The sequence below is a fragment of the Lipophrys pholis genome, assembly GCF_963383615.2.
Source record: "Lipophrys pholis genome assembly, chromosome: 6".
NCBI lineage: Eukaryota > Metazoa > Chordata > Actinopteri > Blenniiformes > Blenniidae > Lipophrys > Lipophrys pholis.
In genome coordinates, this window is record NC_137629.1 from 33121315 (window position 1) to 33141327 (window position 20013).

At 40.5% G+C, this 20013-nt stretch overlaps 1 protein-coding gene across 7 annotated transcripts in view; it reads right to left on the minus strand.

The window, feature by feature from the left end:
- Window positions 1-19848, minus strand: part of fam13b (family with sequence similarity 13 member B) — a 70088-nt gene extending 50240 nt beyond the window's left edge. For 6 of the 7 annotated variants that reach the window (XM_080466443.1, XM_080466446.1, XM_080466442.1 and 3 more), the window contains exons 1-3: window positions 19495-19848; window positions 5512-5659; window positions 124-333 (exon numbers count right to left, since the gene is read on the minus strand). In XM_080466443.1, coding sequence (XP_080322569.1) covers window positions 124-289 — 166 coding nt within the window. In that variant the 5' untranslated portion in view covers window positions 290-333; window positions 5512-5659; window positions 19495-19848. Of the gene's footprint in view, window positions 1-123; window positions 334-5511; window positions 5665-19494 lie in introns of all 7 variants that reach the window. The other variant, XM_080466441.1, reaches the window with a different exon arrangement.
- Between the last annotated feature and the right edge of the window lie 165 nt (window positions 19849-20013).

Genomic DNA, 20013 nt, shown 5'->3' on the forward strand with positions numbered 1-20013 from the left:
TTTAGTTTTAGTGACCTCTGTAGGGAAGTAAAAACCAACTCATTTAGCAGGATTCTTCCCACAAAGTGGTAGCAGTCATGTACATGTGAGACAGTGTTGGTTCCTGTGGTCTTCATCACTCACCGTGCTCCTCGATGTACTCCACAATGTGCTTCACCAGCGCAGGAACCTCATGGCCGCTGATGGTGTGTGTGCGCGTCACCTCCTCCAAAGGAACGCCAAAAACTCGTGTGGTGCCGGCCGAGCTCCCGCCCTCGTTGCCTGGCAACGGAGACACGCTCTTCCTCATGGCCTCCTCCACCGCCTCACCACAGCCCCGCCAAGACCTCACGTCTTTGAAAAGAATGGAAAAGCAGGAGAAGGCACAACAAGTGAGCTGGAGGGGTTTAATGGAGGCTGAAACATCACCATTCACTCAGTGAGTGAATGTTTAGAGAAAAAAACCCGACTTCTTCGGAAGAGCAGGGACATGTGATGAGCGTGAACTTCAAACCCAGCAGCTGTGCTTAAAATCCTACCTGCAGTATCTGAATCAAAACCCAACACAGACCCTTAAATTCTCCAATTTACCTCAAGTGCATATTTGGGGATTATGAGAGGAAACCGGAGAAATGGACAACAGGCGAACTCTACATAGAAAGTTCTCCAGAGCTGGACTCGAACCTGGATTTTTCCAGTGTGAGGTGAGAGGGCCAACCACTGCACTTCCACTATGAGCATTCAGGGCTTTTCTAGAGAAAACACAAAACTTTTATAGCATTTTGTGTTCGTTTATACCACAACGACAGTCGGAGCAACTGAAAAAACTACTTTTTGAAAAAGGCCCCCATGGTGGAACTTTTTAGAAATACTGCAACTCTGTTGTCATGGAAACATGGTAAAATGCAACTTCCTGGAAACACTTAGACTCGGTCTCCATGTAGATGGCAGAAATGCTGCTACTGCATATTGGCACCACGGCAGTAGTAAAGAGTTCTTCTGCACATGCTCAGTAGATCGACAATAACAACACCGTTTTCCTCCGTGGTGTCATGACTCCCACTCCATAATCTACTGGGACTTTGCACTTTTATTTTGACAGTCACCGTAAGAACAATCCAACATGGTCGTCTGTCCACTAGAATGTCCGTGTTCTCCTGTTGTTGATGTTTGTGGCGTATTGTGCTCTACATCGTTTTCAGTGTTTCTGCAGTTGCTGTGTAAATGAACATTGTTTTCAGAACATTGCCGTGAAACCTTTATGAAACAAAAACAGAAAAACTATGCGTTTTCACTTGAAACGTTGTGTGAACACGGCCTCTTATCATCTCGACAAGACATCAAAGCACCAATGATCATTAGAAATAAAAATAAATAAATCTGCTAATGACCCCCAGGTCCAGATTAAAAATCCAGGAGACTATTCTGTTTGAATCCTGTCACTGCAGGTGGAAATCAGGTGAGCCTGATCCCGGCCCTCTCTTTACTGCGGCTGACAACACTATTTCAAATATCCCAGAATCAATCGAGTGTTCGACATCAGTTTTTTTACTTCTATTGTGCTGTTGCAAAAAACATTTTCTTGGTCATGATTCTTTGATGTGAAACATTTAGTCAGCGCCTCAAAGCAAAAACAATAACTCTGTAAAACAATGTCGACAAACTGAACAATGCACGCCATTGAAACATATTATCATGGTTTAAAACTAAGTAGGAAATCACTGAGTCAATACTAACATCATAGTGTAATCAGAACATATAAAAACGTCTTTCTACACTTCAAAAGGATCTGAATATTTATTCTTAACAAGCTTTAATGAACCAAACATTAAAGACAAGTATGCGGCTGCGATGTAGGGCCACATTGAACTAGATCAGAGGACTTTATTAAGACTCCCTCATCCCTGCGGGTAAACTAACATTTTAATTTCACATCGTGGGCACAAACACGAGAAGGATTTGTTCCCCAGAGTGACGTTTAAAATGTCATAAACATGAAGAACATTAAATATGTCCAATTGTTTTTTCAGTCCTGTTCACAGCACATCTTAGTTCCTTTGCAATGTGGAAGCTGAGAACAAGAGGCTGGACATGAATGTAGAACATGCCAAAGAGGGGGAAGTTATAGCAGGAGTGGTTTTCATTTTCACAGCCTGACTCTGATGATGGTCGGCTGGTGAGTAATCTTAATGCAAACAGTGGCAGATGGTGTCCGGACCACTCATCGCAGGAGGAGGAACATCACCCAATGTTAATCAGAAAAGTAATCTGGGTTTATTCCAGATCACTTAATCTCAAGTCTGCTCTATGAAATTAATGCAGGCAGAACTCAAACCATCAACAAAGGCTTCACTGTGAAGATGTGTCCACATCCGGTCTCTTAATGTGAAGAGGCCAAAAACAGAGGGTCAAAATTACAAAGGTGATGATAATATACATTTCCAGTTTGTCTGCAGTGGTTTGCATTGTTTTACTAAGAGTTGTATCTGAACCTGAGACCCTGTTTACACAACGTTTCAAGTGAATACGTCTCGTTAATTGTTTGTTTCAGAAAAGGTTTGCGTTTACACAGAAACGGCAAGAATTATGAAAACAATGTAGTTTTCATGTTGGCCCATTAGTGGGTGGTGGTGTTGTTTGTTTTTGTAATGAAACAACACACTTAGCCAACAATAATACACTAATATATATATATATATATATATATATATACACATTTGTATGGACATATGACCAAGAATTGAATTATTAAGGGTGACTAAACTATAAAACTATAGAGCCCCAGGAGAATATAGAGTGGGAGTTATGACCCTCTTCCATATACTCACACATGTGCAGAAGAACTATTTACTCTGGCGGCAGTGCACATGTGCAGTAGCAGCTCCACTTTCTACACAGAGACGGAGCCCCGGCCTTTTCAGAAAGTTGTGTTTTCCCCAGTTTATAAAGCAACACAGTTGGAGCCTTGTTCAAAAAGTCGTGTTTTCCGTGGCTCCAAGCACGTTTGTCGTGTAACATACAGACAGAACATTAGTTTCGTGTTTTGTTTTTGAGCAGAGTGAAATTGCGCCCACTGGAAGCTGTGGAAATGATGGGGTTAATGAAGTGACTTTTAATCTGGGAGATATACTGTAGTGTATACAGTTTTATAATGCACTACATATTCTTATCAAATTTCAACTTGCTCATAACAGGTTTTGTAAAATGAAGTTAATTAAATATATTTGCTCAAAAAAGGGAAAGCTGTTGTTTAGATGTTATTCAAGCTGAGCTGTTTTATTTACTGTAAAAGTAAAATAAGGTATATATCTCTGGTATAAAAGTAAACATCAAAAAGTGTACAATTCTGCATATATACAGTATATACCAGGGTTCTGGTACATCTGTGTCTAAAAGAGCCATTTAAGCTGCTTTCCACCAAATAAAATGTGTGTGGCGCTGCAAAACAAGTTTAATTTCAAAATAATAAATCCAACATAATTTTACTATATTACCTCCAAAAACTGTATTTTAAGTTGCATAAAAGAAGTTTCATAAATACCATTTAGAACAGCAGATATATTTTTTTAACCTATTTTAGCCATTTGACCTCTTAAATGTATTGACCGTTTTCATAATGAAGCCTTTTGAACCACTGTGGCTGTTCTACTGCTCTATCTTTTCTATTTTTTAAGACATTTTTGCTTTTAGAACTACTAAGAATATTTTTAGCAGTTTCGGGGCTTTAACCATGACTTGTTTGGTTGTCAGTGAAAATAAATGAGCTAGTTCACATTGAATGAAACTGATAAGACAGGCAGCATACATGTGATGGTTTCATTTATATATCACCTTTGTTAAGCTGAACTTCTTGACAAGTGTTGGTTTAAAAGAAACTTTGGTGTTTAATAAAATAAAATGGGGCTCGAAAAGCCGAAGTCTGCCGACCCCTGGTATTTACACTATAATATAAATCATATCAACCATGTTCGACCATAAAGAGAGTAAAATATATCAGACATGTAACCAGGAATGAGTTTTTTTCTTCTCTTTTTATAAAGAAAGGCCTCCAGTGAGTGAATCCGTTTCCCAGTAAACACTCCAGCTAATTGCATTATATAACCTTAGAACTGGTAATTAGTGGCTAACAAGGTGGCTCTTCAATGTAAGTGAATCAAAGTGGCTTTAAATTTAAAAAATATCAACGAGCGACTCCCATACAGTTTGACCTCTAATATATGCCTGTATTGAAGCGAATATGGTGTTTTTCAGTAGAACTACTAATTATAAGCTACTGAGGCTGCTGATGATGGAGGTGGGAGACAGGAAGTGTGTGCAAAGTTCTTTTCTCAGGGAAACAGCTCATCCCGACAGGTTATTAAGCTGTGATTGTTAAACAGTTCAAGTTAATCCCAGTGTTTTAGGAGGCTCTACAGTGTGTAATTTTGTCTGTCTCAGAGAAAAGACAATCTTTGATCCTGTGGTCTTCTGTGCTCCAGCGAGAAGGGTTTACAGCAGTCACAGACAGCCGGAGCTCGACGACGACTGTGTGACACCGACTGCTGCTCGCGGCCACGACTCCAAACAACCAACGGAAAAGCAGCTGAACATGAAGTGACCATGAAAGCCACAGCAGCTGTGACGTTTCTAGGACCTGATTTCTCTTTATTAAGACTCCACTCAAAGAACTGTCGAAATTCAATAACGGTGTATTGTCAGTGCTTCAAACATTATGTGTATTAGGAGCCTTTTGATGACTTTAATTAGTCTTAAACAACTCTATTAGAGTTCAAATGTGGCTGAAGTTTGAGGCTCTTTGATGTGCCGTACTTTGCTCCTCACACTCTTTACTCAGAATCCACATGAAGCTATTAAACCTTCAACCAAGTTCAGCAGAAGCTGCATTATCTTCTCAGACCAGGTGGGATAGGAGCTTAAAAGATGTCACACTCCCATCATTTTCCCTGATATAAAGAATATTCATTGTCTATATCCAGATGTAAGAGTTGATAATCCTGGTCCAGCAGATGCTGATCCAGAATCTTCAGTGAATTTATTCTTCAGCTCTGATCGTCACGCTTTTAGCTCACAATTAGCCTTCCATGGCTTCGGCATCATGGTAAGTTATAATGGAGGTTTGTCTTTGGCACTGGAGCAGCGTTTTGAGTGTCCAGATGGTACCAGTATAATTTGATATACCAGTTGCTTATAAGTCTCATCATCAGCCACACGATTAAAAAAAGTGACTTATAGTGTGTAAGATACACCTTTAGGTTACCTAGCGCTGCCAGGAGAAGCCCTCTGCTTCCATACAGTTTACACGCATATAAATGTTAAAACACATTGATCTTCATTTGTGTCGTTTACGTCGTGAAGGAGAAGGTGGTGTACGTAGATAACCTACAGGATGATGTAATTCTTCACCTCCAGTTTCGACTTGCTGCTGAACCCATTTGTAGATAGTTCTCACTATTGTTAAGTAAGTTGGGGTGCTGTGGAATATCTAAAACATCAAACAGAATTTTGTATTTTCATTGATTTGTATGAACTCACCGTGTAGCAGTGAAAGTGTGTCCTATCCTCTCCTCCCCTGGCCAGTAAACCACTGAACCATCTATGGCTGCTTCAGGTTGTGGCAGAAGATGAGCCGGTAGTTCCTCATTGACGGACCGCTAATCCCTCTTGCAGGATTCCTTTCTAGCTGCACTGAGCACAGAAGGATGGACAGAGGACAGAGGGACAACAGACAAGAGGTGGGAGAAAAAAAGAAAAATACCTTAAGTGTGTTGAAAATCATTTTTGTTAAAAATCCCATTTGAATTGAGTTTCTGAGCAGTGCACATCATTCAATAGAAAACCAGTTGTGTTCAATACACAAATCACTGATGACACCTGGAAACACCTGTAAGTCCACTTAAATTACAGAACACAGTCCGATGTACACAGCGGCTATTAAAAGAGAGCATAACATCTCATGGAGCTTTATTCTTGTACTTTAACAGAGCCGTTTCATCATGCTTGCTTTATGTGAACATACCACATGTAAAATTCTAACCTCATGATGTTTTTTAAACCGGGATTAGACGAGTCTGTCTCAAACCAGTTTCAATAAAAAAATGGATTTTTCATCTTGATGAGTCCGTTTTTAACCCTCCTGTTCCCGAGTCTCTTCATTTTTCCCCTTTCTTCTTCACTTCTTTCAAAGATTTATTCCCTCTGTTTCAAATCTCATCTCCACAGCTTTGAACGGTCAGATTATGACAGTTCCGAGGAAAAATAAATGCAACACATAAAACCTGACACACAGCAAGCGAGGAGGCAGAGCCAGCATGACATGTCTCTGCATGTCCAAACCCACAAACTGTGTGTGTGTGTGTGTGTGTGTGTGTGTGTGTGTGTGTGTGTGTGTGTGTGTGTGTGTGTGTGTGTGTGTGTGTGTGTGTGTGTGTGTGTGTGTGTGTGTGTGTGTGTGTGTGTGTGTGTGTGTTTTACTACCACTACAGCTTGTACGTGTGAGTGTATCCCAGTCTGCTCGTACTATACAAACGCTCAATTTTATCTTTGACAAAATAATGTTATGTCCACATTTAGCAGTGAAACATGCCATCAAATGCTGTGCTTATTCTTTTTTTCCAGATAATCTCTATTTTTTTTGCTTGGTGAATATAAACACATCCCGTCGCTTCTTTCTCTGATTTAGTTAAAATGATCTTTATACAACAAATAGCTTAAACCAGGACTTCGTGGATCGATCAACCTCAGGAGGTCTGCTTAGAAATTCACAACTGGAAAAAAACGGATAAAACCAGAAATTAAAAGGTACCGTGCATAAATTGTAATCCAGAAGAAAGAATCAGCGTAGTTTTTATTTTAGTTAGTACCAAGATCTCCAGTGTGTTGTATTTACTGTTCAATCTGCCATGTTTCTATCTGGCTGGATGGATGCTGGATTTAAAAAAAAACAAAGGAAAAATAATTGATTTCTTCTTTTTATCTACCGTTGCAAAAATAAAACATTTTCCCCAAGCTACTGGATATTATATCCAAGTAAAAGAAGATATAAAAGTCACAAATGAGCCATTTCCGACTTTTGGAAACAACCACACACCACAGAAACTGGAGTCGGTGTAATTGTTCTCAATGACCAGAAGATGAAAGTAAAACTACAGTCAGAACAGTTGGACCGACTCAAACCTGGAATGAAACAAGCTTTTCCAAAAAGGCCAGTTAATATGACACCTAAAGTTATCGCACTCACACCATTAATAGGGATGTTCGATGCTGTTACTTCAAAAAGTGTTGGTAATGAAGCATATTGAAGGAAGGTTTCAGAAGTAATCACGTCAGCTCATAATTATAGCTCAGTTGAAGACATTCTTCGTCTTCTATTCTTTCCAAAACCAACTGAGCTGGCACCGCTGGGCTGTAAGCTTCTTAAAAAGCTAGAGGAAATCCCACTGTTACAGCTGAAATTCTTGTACTGGGTCAAAGCGGGTACTATTGAAACCAAAAGTGGCTCCACAAGCCAGATACTTTTGTTCTTAACAAACTAAGTCGATTTAAAAACCGTAACTAGAGCGTATGGTTGAGTGCTGTGTAATGATCATTATTCTCCACAGGCTGAGGGCCTGAATAGCCCAGTACCAGAGCCTGGCACGAACAGGCACAACACACTCCAGTATTATCAGGCAGGAAGTACACACAGGTGAGGACAATGACACTCACAGCTTAAAGAACTCAGTGTTCCTACACCAGGAACTCGTCTGCTGTGAAAACTGACCCTAAAAGGCCTCGACAGCCAGGGTCGATTGTAATGTAGAGCTGGTGTGTGTGTGTGTGTGTGTGTGTGTGTGTGTGTGTGTGTGTGTGTGTGTGTGTGTGTGTGTGTGTGTGTGTGTGTGTGTGTGTGTGTGTGTGTGTGTGTGTGTGTGTGTGTGTGTGTCCTAATCCCAGATATCATCCTCCACAACCTCCAGCTCCACAATGAGGGACATTGTTGAAAGAAAACGGAGAAAGTTACAGCAGGTCCTGGGAGGTAAGAGAACAAAATATAAAAAGTATAAAAACCACCAGGACGAACAGTTTCCAACAGGAGATTTAAGACTGATGAGCACATTGTGAACGAGAGAGAAGCACGCAGCAGTAAAGCCTTTCCATGAAGAGCCAGTGTCTTCTCTAATCAAGTGTCTTAGGCCCCGTTTACACAACGTTTCGTTTAAAATCGCATCGTTTTTAACTTTTGGTTTCAGAAAAGTTTTGCGTTTCTGCCAGCGACACAAAGGTGGAACCCAAGCGTTTTCAGAAAGTGACGTTTTCTTCAGTTTACACGACAACGGATTCAGTGTTTTCAGAAAGACCCACCTTGTTCTCAAAAAGTGTTTTCAGAGGCTACGGGCAGACGTCAAAATGCAATGAAATGAAATGCAAACAATGTTGTGTAAACGGGCCCTGAATTGTCTGAAAATAAGTGACAATTTTAATTAAGATTAAATCAATACTCTAAAAATAGACAACAGTTAGAAAACAGTACAGATGTTGGTTCAAAAACTTCAGCAAAGTGAAATGGAAGTCGTCCTCGCAGGCTTTCTTGTATTCGTTTGTTTTTTTAATGCAGGTGAGCGAACACAACATGTGCTACTTGACGGGTGTTTTCAAGAAGCGATGTGTTAAAGTGGATTAGCTGCATGGTGTTTTCATTCCGTCTGTACGAGGCTTTTAGAAGCACACAGCAGAGGACAAGGAAGTTAAGCATTGCGTTCCAGTTCGTACCTGCATGTGAGGCAGCAGAGCGAACACGCCCGTCATTGTTGTACTGATGCTTTAAGGAAGACTGGCCGGGGGAGTTTAGTTTCACCTTTTGTGATCTTAAGTCAGTACACCATCTCAGAATTAACAAACATTCCTTCATAATATAAATTTAAAACAGTGTAGATGGATTTACTTTTATCTGTTTTTCATCCGCTGTGGATTTAACAGAGAATTGTGAATCTTGTCGACTCTCCAGCAGTCAGATCGGAGTGAACTATGATAGCGTGGCTACTGATGATACTGGGATCCAGGGTTCGCATGATGACGGACGAAACCTGTTAGTTTATGTATGACAGTCTTAACATTTTAGTTTCTTTTATGATTTAAGAGAAAAAAGTTTTAGTATTTGGAGTTTTTTTTAAAAACATTTACTATTCAAGTGGAAGGACAGTTCTGATCAAGGTTAAATACATTTATTTATTTATTTTACTTTTTGCGTGTGGTCATTTGTTCCTGGCAGGCGTTGAACTGCTGACCTTTATGTTAAAGGCCACTGGTCACAGTTCATTCCTGGAATTGGTTCAGGGCTGCTTTTAGAAACAAACTGAAATCAGATATAAGAGACGGTTTGCTCATATTGACTGCTTCGCTCCCCTTCAAACTTCAGATGTATTTTTCTGTTGACAAAATACAGTTTCATCTTTACATTTAAGGTTGGTTTGTGATGGCATTAAACTAAATATTGAGCTTCGATGCATTTTCTGGTAGAGTCTGAAAAACAGTTGCTTCAAATAATGGGTACCGGTAATAAAAACGGGACTGTAAAGTGTGCGTTAATGAAGTCATGTTTAAAATTGAACAGATCAGAACAAAACTCTTCGAAAGCATCTATTAATTCCAAACAATAAGATGGATTAAATTATCTGAGATAACTGCAGGTGCACGAGACTGAATCATTAAATAGTTAAATGTCCACAGCTGTAGTAGTCGCCAGCAGAGTTATTAGTGTGTTATCCAAGCAGGAGGCAATAAATAAGTGGCGTGCTGGCTGCCACTTGTTGGAGCTCTGACAACGTCTCATCTAGTTAGTGTTTTTAAATGGATAAAGTAAGAGTGAAATACCAGCTCCATGTGTTTGTAGCCCTAATGCTGCACATGGTATCGGAAACCTTTCAGAGTTAATGATCCTCAAAGTGCGGTGTTCGCCCGTTTTGCTGCCACAAAGAGGGTAAATTCAAAAATAAGTGTAAATGGCTTCTGCTGCAATGGAGTGGAGTGTGGACCAAGCAGGCAGAAATTAAAATCTCAGAGAAAGACGCTAAGAGCAAAATAATGAGCAAGCAACTGCAATTCATTTCATTTCAGCCTCAGTGGAATTAATTCAAGCATTGTTCTTCAAATACAAAACATATCACAGGCAAACTTTCCCAGATGGACGGGTGTGACAGTCTGGCATTCTTGCAATTTAATTAAAACTTGTTAAAATATGTAAGAGAATAAATTATTCTGCACAAACGCACAATATAAACTCTGCTGTCTGATTCATGACAGCCTCCCGTGTATTGCCTTATTATATTATGGTTATTTCCAGGATGTTCACCCACTTCACAAGAACCTGTTCAACAGGAAGTTATTCAAATATATGCCCCAAATGAAGTATGAGCTACAGGTCACCGTTATTCTAGCAAAGCACTGGCTGAATACACAGCTGATAAGAGTTCAAAGAAGAAAATGTTTGTCGCGAGAGTCTGAAGTTTGTAATCAGCAAGATTATAACGTCATATCAAAACTCTCAAACCAAACAAACCTCAAGATAAGACAGCATGAGAGCTGACCTGAAACCTGTTAGTGTATTTCGTATCGTCGGCTGTAACTGTGACTGTATAGGTCAGAATGAATTTTAGCTTACATAACAGAGGACCATCTGTAAATACAGTATACTGCAATTGTAGTTGGTTGTTTTAACATTTAATCCCTGCTGTCTGTTTACATCTCTTTATTGTCGCTCACTTTATGAGAGCTACATGCTTTTAAATTTGGGGCATAAAAGCTTGAATAACACAAGATATGATGATGCAATTATACATATCCTTTAACTCGGATATTTCCCCGCAGGAATATCTGATGAGAGTTCTCTTCATCTTACCATAAATACATAATTTAAGAAGAAAAAGGAAGATAAAATAGAATCAGTTGCAAGAAGATAGTGGAGTTGAATTGAAGGTTACTTACATCCGTTTTAGCAACATGGCGTACAGCTTCGGCTCTGTTTGACTATTTTAATTAAGAGGTTTTGCAGGAATACACAGACATTAATTGTGAGGGTACAAGTTGTGGCTTTTTTTTGTTACAGGAGGCATCAGATTAAGATTAATAAGGAGATCGAAAGAGGAATCGCACACAAATGTTGAAGGAGAGCAAGGTGTAAAGGAAGACCAGATGAGCAGAGAGTCGGTGAAGTGAGCGTTTGCCCTTGAATCAGCTTTAGCCTAGTTTAGCTGCTCGTCCCAGACCAGCACTGTCAGTGATAAATTAATAAGCACATGTCTTTAGGGGACATCTGCTTTTTCCAGCCCTGTTATCTCTCCCATCTCCAAACAGGCGCCATCTTTCCCTGGTTTATTTCAAGGATAATCTGATTATCTGTTTTTTTATTAAAGCGGAGGTTTTGTATATTTTGGCATGGATCAATAAACGAAAAAAAAAAGAAAAACTGTCTTGAATTTTCTGTAAGCACATTTTTTTGACATTCTGATAGATGAGAGTTCCTGCAGAGTTTAAATCAAACCAGCTCTGACAATTATTAAACAACTAATGAACCAGGAACGGATATTCCTCCTACAGAGCAGACATTATGTCTGGAGACAAAGAAATCACAACCCAAGAATAATTCATCCAGAAATTGTCACAGTGAACTTCTATTTATCCTATTAGGTTTTAAGCCTTTATCCTCCTCTTAAAAGAAAAAAAGCAATATAATGTTTATTTCTTTAAATCAAACCATTTAAATCAAAGACATGGACTCTAAAAACTGAACCTAGAATAATGAATGCTTTAGATATAGAATAGATGCTTTAAATAGACTTAATCAAATAAACATGGATTCTTTGAATCCAAAACGTCAAAGCTGGTGAATTTCTCAAAGCGTCAGGACACCAAGATCAATTTTGCTTTCGACATTAAAGGTGAACAGAGGAGGGACGTTCCATCAACTCTAATACTCCAGATAAAAATATTTTTAACCTGAGTCACACGTCACCTGATGCCACCAAAGAGCTGATCTGTGCCAAACCAGGAAACAGTCAAATACCATCAATTCTTTTCCTCCTCAAGGGGCCGAGACCAAGAAGAAGAAAAAAACCTGCACCGCCTACAGTGGAAACACAAGAGCGGGTCTGTGCTGGAGCTGTGGGAGTGAAGGAAAGCTGCATTTCTACTGCACATTTGCATAAACTTTGCCTGGATACCATCTGGGGGAATAATCATTCCGGTTAATCATTACTTTTTTAGACATACAGCCTTTTCACACTTCACATTATGTTTAAAAACTACACTTGGTCTGTGTCTACAAAGAGAAATTACTTCATTTAATCTGTATCAGCAGTAAACGATGATGCATTGGAGTTATGTGATAAGCTTTTGTAATGTTTCTATCAGTGGTGCTTATCTGAAACATTCAATGTGACTCCATTGTTTCATTTTAATGCAGTCCCAAGTTCTTATCAACAATTTGAATTACTTCATGCCTGAATGGTGCCATAGAAATGATCTTGTTAGTTGATCTTTTTTTTTTATTTTAAAGGACTTAGTTGTTCTTCCAACAGAGAGACCAGTGAGGAGTTTGAAAATCTCTACGAAACAAATGTAAAAACTTTGAGCCTGTATAATTACAATTAACTCTTATCTTTTATCAACTTTTAATTAATATCAACATTTGACCAATTCAGCGGGAAAAAAAATCCACGAGAATGGTCTTAAATGTTGTGAAACTGATCGTTGATCGGTTGTCCAGTAGAAAATGGAGATCTCGTGAGAGTGTACAACTGGGATCTTGTTCACACGATGCCTCGGGAATCTTTTTGAGTTTCCGTGACGGTAAGATGTCAACAAACCAGGGGACGTTCTGCGAAATGTCAATGCTGGAAATATGTGTTTGTGTGAGTGGAATGACCAATTCCCTTCAGAAAAGCATAGACAAGGTGTTAGAGATGTACATCAACAACTAAACCTGGCTCTACATTTTTAATTTTTCCAAGTGTGGATTCTGGTAGTGTAACTTTAATCACAGCGGCATAATTGAGCTGGTTGTAAAAGAAGAAGGTTTTAAAGATGATATTCCTGATTAACGCAGGTGCTTGATCACACTGACATACACTTTGTGGGTAAACTACATCGACTCTCACAATCCGTCTGCATATTTATTATCACTTTAAAACCTTTAAAGGCTCATTTCAAAAAATCTTTATGATTGTTTCACAGGTAAAGGCAGGATCAGGAGAATGTATGCACATAAGCAGGTAACCAACTGTAGTCTCTCCAAACTGCGGTATTACAAGGATATATATATATATATATATATAGCTTATTACTTAATGTTAACTATACCCTCAAGGAGCAAGTGGGGTCAAAGGTCATGCTCACGGAGCCACAGATGGGCTAAATAAGTTCATTTTCAGAATGACCTGTTATAATGCTCAGAGCTTGTTATGGTGGATGTGCTCCATCAGAATTTGGCTATGTGGTAAAACCAAAAAATCCCCAAACAAAACGGAAGCAATCAAAGTGATCATCCCTGTTTTAGATGAAAATGACTCAACTAGTTAAGCCTGCAGAACGGGTCCAGATAATGGCTGTGTGAAAACCTCTGTATTCATCTATTACAACATCTACTGAACAGGATATGATGAGAGCGGACATATTATTTCTTTTCATAGGGTGGTGAAGGTTAGAAAAGTGTTAAAGATGGATGGTGCATCAGGAATTCAGAGCAGGTCCAGTCGAGGTTTTAGGGCCTCCTCGGCGAGGACGCTGAGCTTAACAGATTTAGTATTGACGTGTATCACCTCCCTCTTCTGCTTCTTCTCATATTGATTGAAACTAGAAGCACACTGTATTTTACTTTTACTGCATCTCTCCTCACCTGTTTTCTTTATGTATCCAACAGCTCTATGAAAGCAGCCTCAGAGAAATGAGGAAGTGAAACCTCAGAGAAAAGCCCCCACTTTGTGAAAGATCACTGAATGAACAGTGTTTGGGCTAATATACCAGGACAGAATGAGACTGAATGAACACTGAGGTAATGGCTCACGCAGGATAGTACAATTCTTCTCATTCTCATCTGTGTGTGTAAACAAAAAGATGAAAACACCAACTGTGAGTGTGAACTGTCACATGAGCAGAAAGAAAATCATGACAACAGTGACCAAGCAATATTACACCGCATCTGAAAGTATTTCCTCACACAGGAAACAGGAAGTCGTTCATTGTCAGAGTCTTTTTCCTGCTTTCTTTCATTTTCAAAAGGCTGTTTTAGTGATGCATTCCTAAATTAAGAAATGTTAACAATGGTAAATAAGTATTTGGGGAACGCAGTAGGTTTTTATTCAACTCTGAATCAAATGATCTCTGATGATTAAGCACCTCAAATGCAACACGAGTCCAGTGTTTTCCTGCAGATTATACAGGTAAACATTTAGCAATAAATATTTCTATTCATCATGTCCAAGCTACAAAAAACATTTTTGTTTTATAATTTATTTTCTCAAGTGGAGAATCTCTACATGTTGTAAACCATGTGGTGTTTTCTCTGTGATATGCAGGTTTATATCATGTTCATGCAGGAGACAATCTGGAACAGTGCAGCCAAGAAGAAGAGCCAAAGTGCTCAATTCGAAGGACAGACTGACTCAACACTGATGTTGTACGATACAAAAGTGTTTTTATTCCATTTCTAGATGGGTGCACTCTGATGAAAGAGCGGCTCGGCTCAAATTGCAACACAAGTACAGCGTTTTCCCACAGGTAGACCATCCAGGTAAACACATCAGTAACTGCAACCTGGACCACAGCAGCCAATAACAGGAGCCAAAGAGCTTCAACTTGAAGGTCTTAGATTTTACAAGAGCAGTTCAAAGAGGTAGCACAACTAAACTGTATGATAAGAGAGGGATGACCCGACCTAAATGGCTCCAGAGCAGCATTGGCTGGTTTGACATTCAAGACTTTCAGCCAGCGATATCTGAGCTGAATTAGGTTTCGTATAAAGAGTGACTACAGGGCTCTGCACAGAAAGATAAAAAAACAGTAAATGTTCCAAACCCAAAAATGAATATGTAGAGCTCAGTGTGCTATGAGACATATGGTGCCTGGGGCTTTTCAATCACATGGAAACAGAAAACCACAGCCATAATGTAATACAATGTTCCTCCAACACAGACAAAATTGTTAAAGTGTTAAACAATAGAAGTCATGTCAGTTAATCATCCGGGAGTCATGTGACCTTGGCAACTGTACGGCCTGGTGGCCTGAGGCGCTCAGCAGAGGCAGCCCAGTAAGGTGCTGCTCTAAAGCCCAACGAGAGCTTGTTCTCACCCGCAGATGACTTCAGCCCAACCATCTGCTCACCAGTGTACTTCAGGTGACCAATTCAATGAAATCTAGACATTGTGAAGGTTCCACCATTACCTGCACTGTGTTTGTACCAGAACCTGCATGAACTTCTGCTGCAGCCGGAGCTTCTTTGTTCTGTTGGACCGGACCACGTGTGCCAGCCTCCCCTCCTACCATGAAGCCTTGGTCACTGGTTAGCTGCTTTTCCTTATTTGGACCACCACAGATAAGCGTGTCCATTTCCCAGCATCTCAAACATCAACTTCAAGGACAAAATGCTCCCGTGCTACCTAATATATTCACAGTGCAATGATAAAGAACAACCACTGATATTTACCCATCTGATCAGTGTTATTATTGATTAAAAATTACACTTGTGACTGTTTTAAGATATGCTTTATGTTACAGCCGAGACCCGCAGAGGCCTGGACCCACCAGACCTTAAAAGGTGTCTCCTGGCATTGAGACAAAAGCAAATGATTCCTGCAGGTTGCTCCTGCAAGGAGCCACTGAGTGAGTCCCACTTGTCCCAGGGCAGCCATCCACTACACGCTGACCTTTCAGGACTCTTAAATTCTACTTACTTACTTCCCCCTGCTGTTAAAGCTCTACCCTCCCGTCATTTTATGGATGCTTAAATCCTGTTCAGTTCCACCATTATGACTTCTTTCAAAAAGGTGCTCAGGTCTTTAATTAACAATGTGCACTGAGCTGATAGAGCATTTAGGACACAAAGAAATAAAGCTGCTGGTTCGATTCCAGGCAGGAATCCTTCCTGCCACTCTGTGACATGCCAAACAGGAAAACTGCATGAAATATTTAATTAGTCAAAACAGAGAGAAAATACCCAGATGCCAATGTCTGTTTTCGGGAAATCCACCCGGACTAAATACCCAACACCTCCTTACAATGAAGGGTCTTCACTGGGATTGTAAGAGCTTGCTGATAAGATCTTTGATAGACTCAAGAGACATGTAATACAAGCCGGACAGGGTTACTTCAGAAACAAGACTGAGAAATCATGGTATGTATTACCACTCGGCCAAAGAGCACACTGAACCAGTGACTATGGTAGATTAACAATGAACAAAACCATTATTTTCAGTATCAGTAACTCAAAAGTACTGCCTCAATCTACTATGTGTGAAACTGAAATCCATAAATGGTTCCGTCATCGAAATACTAACAAATGCACATATGAACTTCAGGACAGATTTGGTTAAAAATGTACCTTTCACCTAGAGATTCTTTTCAAAGATTACAGTTAATGTCCAAAATCTGAGAGTAAAATGTACCTACAGGCCTCTTGTCTGATATTCTTAGATTCTCTTTCCCGTAGACGCCTTTGTTATTCCAGCCGCCTAACGGACGTCTCCATTTACACAATCTTTGGGCCCAGTCGGTGCCACGCTGCGTGAAACCGCCTTGGGCCAGCTTTGGCTCAACATACAGCAGGAGAGAGTTTTCACACATTCTTGGTACTGCAATATCGCCGTCCCTCAGCAGTTCATGCTGTGGTCCCTCTACTCATGAATCCACCTTACAGTGATTACCAGAGGAATATCAGCTCATCTTTTTCAACTTGCAAGCAATGGTTACATCTTTAATTATAAAGTCATATGTTTGAGCCAGCTGAGCTAAAGTTATGAATCTATTTTCCAAACAGGTGTGAACCTGAGCAGACCAGGATTAAATCTGGTGGGTGTCTGGCAGCTTTAGAGATTTGGACCACGATGGGTTTAGCTTGGCCCCCATCCCAAGTCTAAAGCAACCACTCGGTGACCTGGCAACTAGCTGCCTCACACTGCAGGCAGCAGGGCGAACCGCGTGTTTTCCTTCCATATAAAAACTATGGGTCATCCTAGGTACACGTCTTATCTCACACTGCAGGAGGCTGGACAGCGCCGACGCTGTCGGCATGTGCATACGTGAGATTCTTCACATGAAGACGACTCCACATTCAGCTCTGGACAATGAACCGGCGTGAATGTTAATCACTGCAACGGCCACAGCGTTTCAGCACCTTTGCCTTTTATCCATGCTATCACTGAGGTTTGCTGACAGCAGTAATCAGAGCTTTTCATAGCCTACCACAATATTCCAAGGCACTCGAACTGAATTAAGGAACCAATCAAATGGATGCATTTGAATTTTGACACCTATTAGAGGTGAAATGATCATTTTATATTCTCAGGTAGGTTTTTGGTCATTGTCTCAATATAAACCTTGTGAGCAATCCAGACTGGCGCTCAAAGAGATTGAACCAAGAATTAAACACTGAACCTTAAAATCTCCCGCACTGGTTGGAAATATAGCAAATTATTATTTCTGAGTGCAAAGGGGTCAGAGCTCAGTAAAAATATTAGCTTCAAGCCAAGGTAGTGGACTGTTTTACACATTCTTGTCCCATCAGCAGGCCTGCAAAGTTGACCTTTACTCTGTCTATAGACATGCCTTCCCTTCATGACTCAACGACCTTGCTTTGGTAGCCAGTTAAACGTTATTGAGCTGTAAGTGACCCTCAGAGGTGGTGTGAACTGTTTATTTAATATAACTGTGTTGTCAAGAAAATGTAAAAAAGTACAACTTCAGAAGACTGACTGCAGAAATTAAAGCTTATACACTCACCAGCCATTTCATTGAGTACACCTGTTCAATGTACTTGTTAACGCAAACAGCTAATGATCTTAAAAGACAAGGACACGACTCATTTTAACATCAATATACACCGCAATGTTTTAAAGTGAAAACACAAAACTCTCGTTATGGTGCTCGGAATCACTGAAAACAACTTTTCGACAACAGCTCCAAAAATTTTACTTTCTCGAAAGCGCTCCGTGAAAATGCTACAAAACACAACTTTCTGGAAACGCTCAGGTTCGGTCTCCGTTGTAGACGGCAGTAAACGCCGACACTGCGGACGCGCACCACGGCTGTAGTAAACAATTCTTCTGCTCATGCACTAGTAGGAGGACAATAACGTGTTCCTCCAGTGTCATGACTCCCAGTCCACATTCTCCTGGGACTTGGTAGTTTTATGGTTGACAGTCACCGCAATAGCGATCCAACTTGGTGGTCTGTCCAAACGGTTGAATTTCCAAGCTGCATGAGTGTAGCCTGAGTAGCAGTACAAAGAAACTGAGAAATAAATAATATTAATAATAATAATAATAATAATAATAAAAAACGTTATCAAAAAGCTGCAGGCTACAGAAAAAAGTAGTTTGACTTAAATATGACAACGTTGTGAATCAATCATTGCTGGATTATTTTTTTCAAAGCTGGACAATTATGTCAAATGTCTCTATCGTGCAGGCTGAGCATCATATGAGAGGACAAGCCTCAATTCAGGGCAATGGCCGGACATGATTATGCAACATGCAAAACTAAATCAAATATTTCCAGTCACACAGAAATGAGAATCAGATTCTTACTTTGACGAAACAAGAATTTGGGTCACATAAAAAAAAAAAAAAAAAAAAAAAAAAGAAATGTGTGGTTGTGATTCTGTGCAGACACAACAGATTAATGGAGCGACCAGACATACCAGAACATTCCTGCACAGGCCAGAGGAAGCTTTCTGGAACAAACTGAACAGAAAACGAAACTACAGACTCACAGTTCACCTGAACCAGTCCAAACGTTAGAAAACACACATTATCAACATGTCTGATGACTGCCTGCACAATAAGCCCCAGAGCCGGGCAGTCACCTCTCCCTGGAGATAAACGATAAGAAACCCGTTAAGTGGACGTTATTACACCATTACACGTAAACAACCGAAAACAAATACCACAGAGTGGATTTGCCTGTGGTGACTCAATTTCCGCTTTAATGTGAATAATTCATTGCAGTTTTTTTTTTTTTTTTAAATCTATTTTAGTCCCTAAGAAGCATCGCTGCTCCTGCGGAGGAGCCACAGATGTGATGGAACTGCCTCCGAGGCTAACCGTTAGCCGTTAGCTCCCAGTGAACACAAACAGGCTTCGGGGGCGGATTTAAACCACTTAACGCGTCGAAATCAGTCTGAAAACAAGTGTGCGGGTTCGGTAAACGTGTTCACCGAGCGGCCGCGAGGCGAAACCGATGAAGGCAGAATATAAAAAGCGTCAGACAGAGTTAGCTTAGCGGGCTAACACTAGTTAGCCGGGGAGCTAACGAGCAGCTCCGGTACCTTACCCGGTCAAAACACGCAGCGACGCCGAGCCACAGGCATCAATTTCCGGCACGATTTGAGGAGGTCGTCCGGACAGGCGACGACTTCCACCGGATCAAAGCACACAGCGGGGAAGAAGCGTCCGGAGCATTGCAAAGAAAACTAATGTGGCTCCTGGTGTTTTTTTTGGGGGGGATTGCAGGTCGTTGCTTAGAGAGCGAGACTCACGTTCACACATACACGCAAACACACACTAATACACACGCGCACGTACACTGACACACACACACACACCCTCCCGGGACGAACCTGCCAAATACTGACCCCGCCTCTCTCACTGTGAACACAGCGGGAGACAGCTGCCAAATACTGACCCCGCCTTCCAGACAGCAGCGGAGGAACTACACGCACACACACATACACACCCACCCACACACACATATACACACACGCACGCTGGAGATTTTCTTACTGTACATTGTGTGTCAAATTACTTTGATACTCTGAAGTACTTTAAAAAGTAGTAATCCACCGCTGATACA